This window comes from Sylvia atricapilla, chromosome 6, assembly GCF_009819655.1.
Source record: "Sylvia atricapilla isolate bSylAtr1 chromosome 6, bSylAtr1.pri, whole genome shotgun sequence".
NCBI lineage: Eukaryota > Metazoa > Chordata > Aves > Passeriformes > Sylviidae > Sylvia > Sylvia atricapilla.
The window spans coordinates 3691271-3706904 of NC_089145.1; the positions used below are offsets into that span (position 1 = coordinate 3691271).

General features: G+C 42.0%; 1 protein-coding gene across 1 annotated transcript; it reads right to left on the reverse strand.

Annotated features, from left to right (window-relative positions):
* Positions 1 to 522: 522 nt before the first annotated feature.
* On the reverse strand, positions 523 to 8968 carry PRRG4 (proline rich and Gla domain 4). Its single transcript, XM_066322232.1, has 6 exons — positions 8593 to 8968; positions 7843 to 7957; positions 4182 to 4345; positions 2872 to 2920; positions 2021 to 2156; positions 523 to 1294 (listed from the first exon to the last, which is right to left on the reverse strand). The coding sequence occupies exons 2-6, from the start codon at positions 7946 to 7948 to the stop codon at positions 1063 to 1065; spliced, it is 687 nt and encodes a 228-aa protein (XP_066178329.1). The 5' UTR covers positions 7949 to 7957; positions 8593 to 8968; the 3' UTR covers positions 523 to 1062.
* Positions 8969 to 15634: the final 6666 nt, after the last annotated feature.

Consider the following 15634-nt stretch of genomic DNA (forward strand, 5'->3'; position numbering starts at 1 on the left):
ATAAGATGTAAAATTAATGCTGGCTACAGCTGTAGGTACAGGAACTGTCTTGACACAGTGAACCAATAACTCCCAGAAATTCTTGACTCTTGATTTTTGATCTAATATGATGTTTTGTTCTACTTAAAGGTATTATTTTGTTGTCCAGGCCTGTAGTGCAAGACATACTTACTAAAGAGCTTCTAGGGGGTAGTTTGGGTTTTGGTTTCAAAGTTAAAGGTCTCTCTCTACATTTCAGCTTTTAAACTATGGAAGAAACATTAGCTGTGAGACCTAGGTAGCTTTTCAAAAAGGGACACTTCTCTAGCTTTTTGCTGAACATCCACTGGCTCACAGTATTCTGTTTACTCTCTTTGACCTGGTATTTACTGTTGAACATCAAAACAATTTGATGCAAGTATACTTTGTGTGAATTGGTAGTGTGCCGTGTAATGAATGCTTCCTTTTGATGCAAAATTATGATCATAAAAATACAACAAATTAAGTCGTGTGACCAGCAATGTCAAAGACAAACCAGTGTAATCCAGTAGCAGTACTATTTATATTTGAAAGATCAAGTCGTGAAATAATTTTCACACTCAAATGTATTACAAGAATGAATAGAAAATTCACCCAGCAAGGAAGTGAATCTGTCAAACAGCAAAGTTTGTTGTTTGACAACAAAGACTTCCTATGGTGGTTTAAAGTATTAAGTCACAAAAAATGGTTAGTGTCAATATGATCAATTAAAATACCATTCTTTCTGAAGAAAAAGAAGATGAAACTATTAATGAAACATCAATAGTTTGATGGGATGGCTCATGTGGAAGAGGGCAGCAGAACAAGACTTGCTCTTTATGCATTGTCTCCTCTTAGCACAGTGACTCTGTGCAGAGAACACTCCTGCAGCCTTTGCAACAGGTGACCTCTTTTCCCAAATGGAAAAGTTTCCCTCGTTCCTAGTCATCCAAAAGATCTTTCACATTTTTGTAAATCATCTTGCAATATGCAAGGCAGCACACACTTTTTCAAAAGTATGTTATGTTCCAGCAATCCCCCCTGACGCCAGCAGCAGGCTTATGCCTAGGGGCCAGGAAGGGACATGGACTTTTGGAAGAGCCGTGCATCCCTGGGGGGCCCGGGGTAAGGGGGTGGTGGCACAGGGCTGTGCTGTCCATCTGATGTCACTGCCTGCTCGTAACTGGGCAGCCCTGAATCGTCAGCTCGCAGAGGAAGGGGGTTCAAAGAAAACTCCTCATGCCTCCTGAAGATGTTGGCTGAATTACGTCTTCTGCTTCTCACATAGTCCAAGTACCTAAACAAAGGTAACAGCAGGTAAGTGGAAATTTCTGCTTTAAGGGGAAGCGAGAAGATAACGTCTTAATTGTAAAATAAACAAAACCCCAAACACGCCCACAAGAGAAAAAAACATGCCTTCAGTGACCACAAAGACTAGAAACCAAATACTCTCTCCAAGCCACAGGGTAAGTAAGAATAGCTCAGTGATGTGAAACTTATAGGGAAGAGAAAGCACAGATTCCTCTTATATTCCTCTTGAGTTTAGGACAAAGGAGCACTCAGGAGTAGAGACTTGGTAAAAATGCATTTCCTCCAAACTGCTTTATCATCTACTCCTACAACTACTTCACATCTTTAGAAGATGTGAAGAGCATGCAGCTTATTTGAAAGCACCAACAGAACACGTTAAGACTTCTCATTGCAGGCCCCCACCTACTAAAATTATTCCATCACCTTAGTAAGAATGTTTTGAAACCAAGTGCACACACACACACCCAATTAAGAAAAAAACCCCAAACCCAAAGGTTTGGGTGTGCAGTATTATGTTTTTGCGTTATTAATTGCAGCATAACTACTGCTGGTGCTCACTTAACTCTGCTTCTAGGTAAGTAAGAACTAGAACTTCCAGTGGATTTTCTGAGAATACAGTTAGACCAGCCCACAGTGATTTTTAAATGCCACTCTTAAGCAAGAGTTTGTTTTGGTGTGTGTTTGGGTTTTTTTAAGCAGTGAAATGCCTTACCCCGGTGGTTGCCTTGATTTGCATCTGCTCTTGCAGCAGTAGAAGATAATCAGTGCAATTATAACCAAGAGTACTCCAGCAGCAACCAGGCTGATGAGCAGTCCAGTGACGTTAATCTTTTGTAGTGCCTCATCACCTGGAGAGAAAACATTGGTGATTTTCATTATGTGTTCTTTCCATCTACCCATGTTTACTATGTAAAATACTACTTCTGCTCTGCTATAAGGCTGTTCCTTCCACAAATGTCTAACTTGCTGTAAGAAGCCATAAATCTGTGCAACACAACCCAAGGGTATCATTCACAGCTTAAAGCAAAAGGGAGTCGATATCCCCTTTTCTCTACATGAAACTGTTGAGATGCCTGTCTTCTAATGCCTTCCAAACAGTCCTTCATGTACTTGTGACCTTGATCAGGCTGTAGATCGTCCCTCATGTGCAACTATTTTTTATTAAACACTTGGCATCAGACTACTCTGAGCCTAAATCAGGCTGTTATATATTACTATTAAAGAAATGGGGGGAGAAAAAACCAAAACCAAACCACGGAGAGAAGCCACAGAATTACTGCGAGGTTTACCAATTGTGTAACAGAGAAATGGCCAAGGAAATTATAGTTTTTACCTACAGACCCATAATGGATCCCACTTAGGGATGCTTCAGTTTTATCATATCAGAAAATTATATATACATAATGTAGATAATATAATTAATTTGTACAGTCCACAGTGATCTTCAGTAAACGGATAATTTCTGATTTCCTTAAATCTACTAAGAATGTACTATACTATATTTTCTGGTTATAACAACCAGAAAATATTGCAGTATAATAAAAAAGTAAAAAGATGACTTACCTATTTTTATTCTGGGGCCTTTAGTTGAATAATCTTTCCAAAAATCCATCTATAAAACCCCAAAAATAATCATAATTATATAAGATACATAAGTGACAGGCTTATTGACTTATATTTAGTATTATACCTTAGGCAGAATTTAACAATGGCATATCCAGAAATAACTCCTGCTGAGGGATTTGTATTTGCTCATCCCATGATATTTTTCTTCTACTACTTCACATTAAAATTTCTCAGATCCCAGTTGGTAAAAGAAAGAAGTGTCTTTAATCATCCAGTGTTACCTCATATTTCTGCCTGATTACAATAGAACTTAGGATATATTCTGACACCAAAAAAATGCTTCCAATTCTTTTTTTGCAAGTCCCTACAAAACAGTGTTTGAGGCAAAATTAAGTTCTTAAGATTCTGATGTTTGCATGAACAGTATTTGAATTCATATGAGCTAGGAAAAATAGTGGGATTCATTTAAGAGAAAAACTCTTATGTTGTATGACGATCAGGCATTAAATGTGTTGAGTTAAAATTTTCACTTTTGCTACCTAGCAAAAGATTCCAGCAAGATTTCAATTTAACAATTTGGCCTTTTTCTAAGGAAAATGCTAGCAATGGCAAGCTAACACTTCCACCTTTAGAACAGGGGTGTATTCCTTGCTCTTTCTGCAGAGTACACCTAAAATCACAAAGAGATTCTTGCTGCATGTGCAACAACCAGTCTTCAGACAATCCTCACGTTCCTTTATTGAGCTGAAAGGTTTCTTATTGTTTCTTTTTATATTTCTCTATATATCAGGTTTCTTCTCAGCTATGTCTAGGTAGGGAGTTAGAATATGGTGCTATAGGAATACTCAGCAATAGCTGAACTGCAGATTTGTTCCATCCTGGACTCTCACAAAACACTTCTGTGGCATGACACAAGGATGCATTCAGCCAGTTAATACAGAGAGCATGTGAAACGTTTAAATTGGACACTGAGAAGTTACTAAAAAATCCAAAAATCTGAAAACATAGGAATATCCACAAGTGGGACTTCTGAAGCTTCATTTCTATTTATTTGCAGAACTGAAGTCCACATCTAAAGTCTTTAAGACAATAATACACATTCAAGTGTATTCACTGTGTATCTAAAGCAAGAACCCCATGTAATTAGGATATCTACTTTTAGAACAAAATAAGTGTCATCTCTCAGTGCTGTGATAGAGTTAGAGTATTTGTGTACAGTAATTTATGTTGCAGTCATTTGTGTACAAAAATAAGGTTATTTAGCCAATAACCTCCCTCATTATATTAAATTCAATTTGAACTGCTACCGTTTTATCAGGGTCTTCAAAAAATTCTCTTGCTTCTTCATAACTGCACAGTTCTTCATAGCATTCCCTTTCCAGGTTATCGTCTGTGAATGCTTCAAAATCAAATCTGTTGTTTAGAAGACGTCGTCCAATGAATAAATTGGCCTCCCTTGCAGATGTGAACACTAATGAAAAAAAAAAAATCAAGTTGATTTAAAACAAGTTAGGAAGGCTAAATTTGGTATTTTTAAAGCGTGGTAAAGACCTTAGAGGAGCACATTGGGATAGTTTCTTTCCCTAGCATCTCTCAGCTACATACAAGGGAAAGAAATATCAAGGTCTCCTCCTAAAATGTCTTCTTCACTACTGTCTTTTCTAACATAAAATAAACATATTTGCCTTTCTCATAAGCCATCTCAGCTGTTCCTTATCCTGGCCAAGAGAATTTGGTTGTCATGAAAACTGTTGGTCAAATTTTGGTGTGACCCCTTCTGGGATGTGAGCATCAGTTTTTACTGGAGCTCTTAAGAACAAAGTAATTGTCACATAAAGCAGAATTCAGAAATCTGCATAAAGCAGAACCAAAGTAAGCAACACCCTGACCTAGTGGGGGAAGGAGGCAAGGGAGAAGGCAAGGGTGGGGGAAGGAAAGCCCAAATATACATTGATCAATATTCTGGTATGTGTGAGTACCAAATTTTATTTACAGAACTTAGTTTTTAAATCATATCAGCAGACAACTATTCATTCTACAGTTGTTCTCTTTTCATAATCGTGGCACCAAGCCTTATGTAAAGGTGCCGTATTGCCAAGTTTATTCGTTTTAAATTTGTCTGTGATATGAATTTAACTGACAACATCCATTTCTGAAGACATTTACTTATTCTTTTGTGTTCCATGAGGCGTCATGGAGTAAGATGTGAGGTGAAATTCCAGACCAATGAGTGAAATTATAGAAGGCTTCAGAATACAGGAATGTATTTCCTCACTAGGCATTTTTCATAGTCAAGTTTTAGACTGCTCTTGCTACAGTTTCTTTTAAAAAAAAAAAAAAATAGGACAAAACCAGGTTTCTAGTGAAAGCCTAATCTATGCCCACAAAATTCAGGCTATTTGGCTGAGCAAAATGACTAGAGGATTATTTTTGCAAGTGTCATGTAGAAACAGCATTGTTACATACCAGGCTGGATGGCTAAAACAGGAGATGAAATTCAGGATAAAGTTAATCAGCTACAAATTAGCTTTGTGTTCTTGTTAGCCTGTTTGGCAAGATTATCACATGGCTCTGGAATTTTCACCCTAATAGTCACTGTTAGATCTTGTAGTGGCATCTCATTACACGTTGCTCTCAGTTTTTCTGTGAGAAAACTGCAGCATAACTTACATATTGGCTGTTTATGTCTTTAATATTATAGTGCATTTAATGAATATATATATATATAAATATATTCATATATTTATATAATATATGAATATATATATAAATATATAATATATATAAATATATTCATATATTCTCATTCTGTGAGAAAACTGCAGCATAACTTACATATTGGCTGTTTATGTCTTTAATATTATAGTGCATTTAACGACTATATATATATTTATATATATATTCATATATTTATATAATATATGAATATATATATAATATATATAAATATATTCATATATTTATATAATTTGCATACTGTTACACTGTACTGAAGTAGCTACACATGTGCACATGCATTTGTTTTTGTTATTTTAAAGCAATTGCAAAAAAAAGTAAGGTTAAGCTATTTATACTATACTTGAAGAGTAACCAGAGAAAAGGACAAAAAAAAACCCACAAAAAAAACCCCAAAAGAAAACAAAACCACAATTGCCCCCCCAAAAAAACCACCAAAACAAACAAACAAAACCACAAAAACCCAAAAAAACACAAAACAAAACCCCCCAAAAAACCAAACAAAAAGAAAATCCAAACTCCCTCAAACCCACAGGTGGAAAGGGAAAATAATTACAAGGAAAAAAAAATACTATCAGTATTCTTGGTTCAGTGCCAATTACAAAAGTAACTTCAGTCTTCTGAAGCAGAGATCTTCAGTTTTGCTCGGCAGTGTTTCACTCTTCACCATGCAAGTAGTATTAGCTGTCCTTTGAGTTAACTTAGAGAACTCATGCATTTTGTTTAAAATGGATTGCATAAGCAAGCTGCCTGGAGCCTAGAACCCTCAGTTCCCAGGGATGCACGGACCATTTTTTTCTTTTCAAGAATTTTTTTTCCATTTATCTGCACTTTTTTCACTTTGTCGTGTATCTCCATATCTCCATCTCCAACTTACTCGCTACCTGGTGATTAAAACAGTATTTGTAGAATGAAACAGACTGATTTGAATTGTGTCCTAACCTGGATGCAGTTCTGCAGGCCTTGGTTTGATAAAATAACCCACACAGTTTTAGGATGTGCAGCATTTAATTAAAAATGCAACCACACAGCATGCCCAGGAAAGCAGCTCTACTGGTAAAAGCTGTTCAAAAATGCTGAAGGAGGACCTTTCAAAGCAGGTACCCCATTCCTTTGGCAACTATTCTACTTGCTAAATTACTGGATAAGGGGCTTGGCCCTTCTCTTTCCAACTCTGTCTTTAAAGGAGGAGTGGTCTGGGCCTGCTGTGAGGAGAGAGTTCTCTCAGGAGCTCGCAGGAAAGAGGCAGCCTGACATTTTATGCCCAGAGCAAATATGGGGTTTAACAGATCATCTGTCGCAAAGCATTTTTCTGCTAGCCACGGTTTCTGCTCCACACACTGCCCTGAAGGAGCCTCCTGCTGGATGTGATGACTTTTTAAAGTCTGTCTGAAGGTTTCAGCACTCCTTGTCCACCGAGAAGACTGGACAGCTAAGTCAGAAATTCCTTTTTGAAGCCCTGATGCTTAAAATGTTAAGCATCTCATGGCTTTGCTTAGTAGCACTTGAGTCCCTTTGGGGAGCTTATTTGTTGTTATATGAGTTCCCCTCCACTCCTCTCCCTCCACAGGGAAGAACTGCAAAAGTTCTTATAAGCACAAAAGCTTATCTTTCCAGGTGCTGTAAGGGGGTCTGGTATTTGGAGAAAGTATGAATTTCAAAAAAACAACCAAATGAACCTTTTCAAATACAAAGCAATTTCAGATATACAAATACAACCGTGATGTGCTCAAATAGTACCAAAACAATACTGTCTTAACACAGGTTTCAAACTTTTGGAAGTTTGATGCTACTTAAAGGTTTCTGGTGGGATCAGCCAGAATAATCCCAGAGGGCTGGAAAAAGTTCAGTTGTCCCAATCTGCACTTATTACTAGATCTGATAAATACTTGATATTAATACCAAAGTCAGTTATCAATCATTTCAGCAAAAGAGATTAAAATAACCTGAAATTTAGCATAAAACAGCTGAACTTTTTTCATAAAGTAAAAAAACAAAACAAAGCAAAAAAAAAAAAAAAAAAAAACCCAACCAACCAACAAAACAACAACAACAACAACAAAAAAAAAACCCCAAAAAACCAAAACACACCCCAACAACAACAAAAAAACAAACAAAAACCAAACCCACAAAACCCCAAAACAACAACAAGCAACCAACAATTAAAGAAGCCAGCAACGCAAAGATAGAAACAATTTTGGAAAGCACAAAGTCACGTTTAAACGAAGTTACCGTCTTCCCACTGAGGTTGCTTCAAGTTATCCAATCTCCCGGGGCAGTGAGGAAACGCGAACACCGTCACATGCAGCTGACACAGCACTAGGAAAACCGCGATCATGGCCGGGATCTGCCGGACAGAAACCACCGTGAGCTAACAGAGAGTGACAGCGCAACCCTCTGAAGTGTCAGCGATGAACCCTGAGTGAATCCTGCCCATGAAGTCATCCAGCGCAAGCACCCACACGCACTCCTGGCTAATGGATCTCTAGAAGAGAGACACCGACCCGAACTGGTCCTGCCTGTCTCTTGCCGGGTTCTCGTTGTGTAACATCGGCACATGTCGGCGGGGCCAGCTCCCGCTCCCTGTCCCGGCAGACAGCCAGCCAGCCCCGATCGCTGAATGGACGGGAGGAGCCCCCGCACGGTGCCCCAGGTAGGCTCTGAAACCGCAGAGCTACTGCGCCTCTGCTGCCGGAGGAGGAAATACAATCTCCCCGACGGGAACAGGTACAAAGCCCGTTTTGTCAAAGGCATGAAATAAAGCCGTAACTCTGCACGGAGCAGGCAAAAGCACGATCGCCGCCCGAGGCGGGGATTTGCGGCAGCCGCTCGGGGCCGTGGCCGGGCGCTCCCGCAGGGCTGCCCCACTGCTCCCGGGCACAGCGCTCTGCCGCCCCCGGGCAGCTCCGGGGGAGCACGGCGAGGTCCCGGGGATCCCGCGGAGGAAGGAGCCCCTCATCCCGCTTCCCAGCGCTGCCCTACCTGTCCCGGCGGGAGCCGGGCGGAGCGGCCCACGGGGCAGCCCCTCCCGGCTGTGCGGTGGGATCGGAGTGGATCAGGTGCTGGCACAGCCTCTCCTGAGCTGTGCTGTGGGATCGGAGTGGATCGGGTGCTGGCACAGCCTCTCCTGAGCTGTGCTGTGGGATCGCAGTGGATCGGGTGCCGGCACAGCCTCTCCTGAGCTGTGCTGTGGGATCGGACTGGATCAGGCGCTGGCACAGCCTCTCCTGAGCTGTGCTGTGGGATCGCAGTGGATCGGGTGCCGGCACAGTCTCTCCGGCTGCGCTGTGGGATCGCAGTGGATCGGGTGCCGGCACAGCCTCTCCTGAGCTGTGCTGTGGGATCGCAGTGGATCGGGTGCCGGCACAGCCTGTTCCGTCCCTCCCGGCAGGGCGCGGCGCAGTCACGGGGCCGTACCCGGGCCGCCCCCGGCTGGAGCCGCCCTGGGGCGGGGGCAGAAACGCCCCCGGAGCCTGGGCACGGCGGGGTCACGGGGGGCGCTGGGGCCGGTTCTTTCTCGGGCACTGCCCTGGGCTGTTTTCAGACACCTGCCTGAGCTCTCCGCCCGCGGCCGGACCCTGGTGCGGTGAGCAGCAGGTCCTTTCTGCTCCTGCGAAGCCCTTCTGCTGTTCAGCCCCGCTTTTTGTGCCCCGGGTTGGCCGCGGCGCTGAGAGGCTGGTTGGGGTCTTGCTCCCCCGGAGGAAAGCTCACGGTGTGCTGACTGATGGCAGGCTGCCGGCCCAGCAAGAGCGGGGCAGGGTGTGCCTCCCCAGCCGGGCGAGGCGCTGCTGCACGGCTAACCAAGCTTTAACCTGGCTATCAGGGCGCCTTGGCTCCAGCAAACTTTCCGAGCCAGGCAGCTGAAAGGACCAGTAGTAGTTTTACACACGTGAAAACTCTTTTTTTGTTTGGTTTTGTTGTCTGTTTGTTTGTGCGTTTTGCTGTTTGGTTTTGGGGTTTTGTCTGTTTTGGTTTTGGTCAGTGATGGTAAACCTTAACCTTACAGGCCAGAAAGGGGCAGAAGTGGTTCCCTGAAATGCACGAGGCTGGCTTGCACCTGCACACACCTATTCAGGAGCTCCCATCACTCTCCTTCCCAGAGCAGAGGCCAGGCTGAACCAGGGGATCTGTGGCTCTTTTGGCTTCTCCAAAGGACAAGATAGTAGCAATTAGGTGCTTCACATTTGCTGTAAGGATTTGTCCAATACTGTGTGCTGGGAACATTAACTATGTGAAAAATTCACATATTTAGGGATAGGCTGGGTTGGGTTAAAAGCTGCACACTAAAGAAACTCATATACATGATCGATACATGATACATGAGTGGATACAGGATACATGAGCGGAATGATTTTGCTACTGGGAAATCCAGGGACTGACAGTGATTTGTGTCTGTGCTTGTGTGTCTCCGGTAGTGACTTTGGATTGTATTCTTTATTTAAGTGCTGGAGTGACTTGTGTATACAGAAGCAGGAAAGAGTAGAGTGAGGGGGTATTGGATAACACCAGTGGAAGTGATCAGAAATTCCCTGGTGAAAACCAGAAACTTGTGATGTGTGAAATAAGGAGAACTGTTTGGAGGAATGAGGACTGTAGTTAAATATTTACTTTATGACATCAACATGCTGCAGTTAAGAAGTACTTGATGAATATGTAACTCACAAGCTGGGATGACTAATGCTTTTTTGCTGGTGGAGATCTCAACAGAAAATTCTGTATTCTGATTGTATATGTGCTGATAACACAGTGGAGAACTAGAGATAAGAATATCTTACAAGAAAACAGTATTTTTTATTATCTAGATAATATTAAGAAGACAAGAATACTTACTTGCTACTTGTTGGAAGGCAGGAGAAACTACCACGACTTTGTAAAGGGCCTTAAAGCTTTGTGCCATGCCCCTCTACTCAACTCAACCCGCGCCCTGAGTTCCTACTTGAGTGTCTCAGAGAGGGTGGTGCCAGCTGTGAAATAGCTGCTGACAGCTCCAGTGCAAGGGCATGAATGTACAAGAGCTCTGTGGTGCATTCAAGTGTAAGTAAAATACCCGCATGCCAATGTGGGAACTTCTTTTGTGTCGTAACAACAGCTTTGTGTGAGGAAACTCTGCTGTACCAGTAGCAGATTATCTCCATTGCGTTATGCCAGCATTGTATATCACTGTTAATAGAGGGGGAAAAGGACTTTTGGAACTGCTCACATATGCCTTCTGGAGAGCGGATGTGACTCCATCCCCTGGCCCTGCCCATATCACAGGAGAAGGCTCCAGCTGTGCACTGAGAGTGGTGGATCAGCCCCATGCAAACCCTCTGCTGGAACTCGCCCCTGCTCTGAAGATGGAGGAGCAATCCAGTAGAACTCCGGTGGGAGAGCCCTCAGGGCTTTTACACCCACCAGTGCTTACCCAAATGTTTCTGCCTGTGCGGCTTTTAGCAAAAAAAAAATTGTGTCTTCTGTCTGTGTGTGCACGGGTGCTTGTGCAGGTGTGGTGGAGGTTTTTCAAAACCATGTGACACAAAACCAGTATAGCTTATTTATTACTGAGATGTAAAAACAAACAAAAAACAACAACAACAACAACAACAAAAACAACAAACAAAAAAAAAACCCCAAAACCTGGGTTGTCATACTCTGGGAAAAGAGGATAGCGCAGTCTTTTGCTTTGGAGAATACTGTGACTTTGTCCTGTGTGTTCCTCTGAGTTCAGCCTGGGGTTCCAACTCTTATTTTGAGGACTGGCAGTGAAATCCCCACTCAGGGTGGCTACACAGGTGAACAGATGTGATGAAATTCTGTGCGGGGCCAGCGTGTTATCAGCTCCACGAGGGCTCATCACGCAATGAGGGCTGACCAGCAACCTCCCAGAAAGGGCTTCAAAATAATTGCGAGTCAGCTGATCAGGTGAGCTTTGAAAAGCAAAAGGTTTTAATTAAAGAGAAAGTAACTAACTATACAAAACAAAAACAAAAGCCGTGCACAGTTGCAAGAAAGCCCCTTAACACCTGGCTAAGACACCCCAAACAGCACCGAGCACCTCTGTGCTCTTTCTTATGTACTTAATGTTTTAGGAGGGTTATTTGGCTTGCTGCCCAATAGAAAGAGCTATAGGTTTAGAGAAACATCCCAAAGATCCAGCTGGTGCCCCTGTCCTGGCACTGGGCCAGCCACGGTGAGGGAAGCACAGAAGTTTTTGATGCTTTTCCATTCAAAGTTCTGAGGTGAAACTGAAACCTCTTTCCTAAAATGGAAGCACCCACTTGGTTGTGGGGGTGTGCCACGGCATGGATGCGTGAAAACCGACGCTACAGGTAATGACTAGAAGTGTGCTTGAGTTCTGGTTTGGTATGTAGATCATAGAAAAAAAAATAAAGATAAATGAAAAAGGCTGCAGCGAGTGCTTGGGATAAATAGAGTATTTCCCAAGTGTATGCAGTTTTTAGCATGGCAGAGCAATAAGTACCTTTTGCATGTAACTTTCCGACTTGTGAAGTATTTTTTCAGGTAAAATAACTCTGATTAGCAATGTGTGTGATGAAGATGCTCAGAAGGATGGAACCATCAATTAAGATATTACTTTTCATCAGCCTTTTCAGATAAATACCAGTACATAGAATAGTAGATATAGAATTAAAAATATTAGGAGAGGGTGAAAATAGAAAACTATTTTATATCACTTGCTTTTAACAGTGACTATATAATTCATATTTTAGAAAATACCTCTAAATTATTTACCATACTAGCTAGTACACTTCTTTACCTCTATTTTAGAACTTCACTTATTGCTGTGATGTTTGGTAAAATATTGTTGGAGAAATCAAACATAGTGCTGTTGAATTGAATCAGAACTGTGTATCTCTCACAAAAGAAAGATGATGCCAATATAAGATGTTCATGTACTGATTATTTGATTTTCAATATACTGATTATTTTGCTGCTAATAAATAGTCGAGTTTTTATGTTCAGGTATTCATTTCAGTATAGTAAAAAATAATATGCTTTACTGATTTTTGATTAGGAGGACTTTGGATGTAAATATATCCCACCATAATTCAAGTAATAAATTTCTTACTGTTCAGTTTCTCATGCACTATTTATCAGTTGATCTGATAATGAAATGACATAAATGTGTAATTGAGAATTACAAATCCTCTCATCAAGGATATGTGGAGCTGTGTGTATCTGGTCTGTTCTTCGCAATGGTTTATTTGATATCCTGAATCATATGGTATTAGGTTTGTCCTTGATACAAAACTATTTGAAGTTCTTATGTTTGTTAACTAAATTTCTGTCCAGGTAGCTTGATTTAGGAGTAATGGGGTTTTGCTAGAGGTAATTGAATGTAACAGATTTTAATTACTGGTTTTCTACAGTTAACATCAAAGGGCTTTGACAATCATATTCAGCAATAAACATGTCAACAAGCAAGTGAACCACATCAGTATCTTGGAGAAATCTGGTATCCCATTCCACCCAGTACATGCAGGAGGAAGGGTTTTTCTAGACCAGGCCATATTGGAAAAAGATAGCTTCTTTTCTGGGTACACCCTGGTGTATACTGTGATCCCCTTGTCACACCAGCAATAGAAACAGATTCGTCCTCCACTTGTCTTGATGGGAGCTTGTTATTAGAAAGGCAGTCACCTCCTCCCTCCTGGAGTTACAACAGATAAGGAAAATCACCTCCCCAAATGGATTTCAACAGATGGAATAGAATAAACTTTTTTGTTTCGTTTTGTTACAAAACCCAAGACAGCCGCGTCACGGGTGTACACGGTTCCAAGTCTGGGTTCCTAGTGTTTAGGTCATCTGAGAAGACAATCTCCACCACTGCCATTTCTCTCAAGCATTGAATGCCTTGTTCAATGGTCTTCCACTGGGTTTGCTGCATATAGAGATGGTCTGCACACAGATATCTTTGTGCCACACTCCCCAGGACTCGTTCCCAGAGACTGCAAGGGGTAACCTTCCTCATCATTCCTTGGTGGATAACTGGATCATGTGACAGGGAGCCCAAATGCCTTGCTTCAGTGCCATCCAGAATTGTAGCTTCGCCTGCAGCATCCCAAAGATGGACTAAACAACTAATTATAGATTCATCAGGTCACCGAGTGTAATCCTTTCTTGGGCCATGAAGGTCCTTCAGGGAAAAGGACTCAATAGTGGCTCCTGATCTTGTGCCAGCTGGTCTGGCTTCTGATTGGGTGTCATTGGGAGGCACTGAGGGTCCTTCACCTGGATCATAATCCACTGGTCAATCAATTTTGTGTGTGTGCTTCTTTGCTTGGGTGACTGTTAGTGTCTGAGACTCACTGTCTGGTTTAGCTGCTGTCTGAGGCTCCCTATCTGGTGTAGCTGCTGATCTATCTTCCTGCCCCCTGCCTCAATCTGCTGCCCTACAGTATCCAGCAGTGTGTGATAAGCATATGCCAGAGCCCAGCTTATTGCAATGATCCTCTTCTCCTTGGAGTCATCATGGCAGTTCTTTCTCACCTCAGCTGGGTTCTGAATTTGTTCGCGTGGAAAGTGCCAGGCTATGGGGTCAGAAAATTCTTTCAGTGTTTGGCCCATTCTCCATACCACACAGGATTTTCCACACCTGGGCCCACTTCTGGGTCTACTTCTGGGTCTACTTTTGGGTCAGGGGTCTCATCAGTCCCTCTGGAAATCTCAGACCTCACTCCAGACAAGCTACAAACCATATAGAGGAAGCTTACCAGATGAAATACCAGGAAGGTGGTATCTTTAACATTCAGGAGACACTGAACATTCTCCAAAAGTGATGTAACTGATTGAAAAGAGAAGAAGGAAAGGCTGAAAGGCTTCATCCCTTATTCCTCCTCTAACAAACTGGGTGCAATTATCCATAAATCCCCAAAACATGCTGCTGGAACTAGGACGCAGGGTAGGACAAAGAGACCATAAACTAAACATACCTGGCACAAACTCCAGTACTTTCATAAACTTCCTATAAATCGTGATTACTGAGCCCAACAAAATAGCTATCCCAATTCATGCACCTCTAGTGTAAAAGCTATGTGTTAGGGACAACGTTGGAGCTATTTCTGGATAAGAAAACAAACCTAGGGACCAGAAAAGTATTGAAAACTCAAAGAAACCTAGGGAACAGAAACACAGCAAGGACTCCATTCCAAGAGACATTAGGAATTCAAGGAGCAACATGGCTACTGACTACTTTATCCCCACACAAAGTACAACCAAAATGCAGTCAATAATCCATACAAGTTTTTTCCACTCTCTTGAGCCCCGCAGTTGGGCACCAATAAAAGATGTATTGGCCTGGTTTAGGGCAAATTTGGGAGGAAACCTCTGAATGGGGTTCCTCTGGAGAGCAAACCCAAATGGCTCCTCTCTCCAACCAGTCTGGGAAAAAATTTCTTCAGAGAAAAGTGGAAAAAACTTTTTACTTAACAAACAAAATGCCCACAAACACAAAGAATGAGTAATATGAAACAATAAAACCTCTCGCCACTCCAAAGAGAGACGGCAAAACTGAGAGAAGTCCTTGCTGGGAGTTAGCTCAGCTCTCTCAGTCTCTTATCAGTCCCAGTCCCTTCAGTGCTGGAAAATACCCAGCTCCAGGCCCCACTGAGCTGCAAGCACAGGGTCCCAGTGTTTCTCTGGGTTTTTCAGTCCACGACAGGTTTAAACAATCCCAAGGAAAAAACAAACAAACAAAACCCACAAAACCAACCCCCCCAAAAACAAACAAACAAACAAACAAAAAAAAAAAAAAACAAAAAAAAAACCCACCCCAAAACCCCACAAACCAGTCCAGGGAGTTTCTCTGCCTCAGCTAGCTAAACTAACTAAAAAAAAAAAAAAAAAGCATCTGTCCAGCCACTGTCTGTGCCTCTGATGAACAACACCATCCCAAGGAAGAAGAAAATGCAGAGAAGTGAACACTGTTTTACAAAACAAACTGCCTGCTCCTCCATTCCCTGCTTCGCTCTCAGAACCAGTATTAAAGGCACAGAATTCAATATAAAGCACAAACAGAACAGAT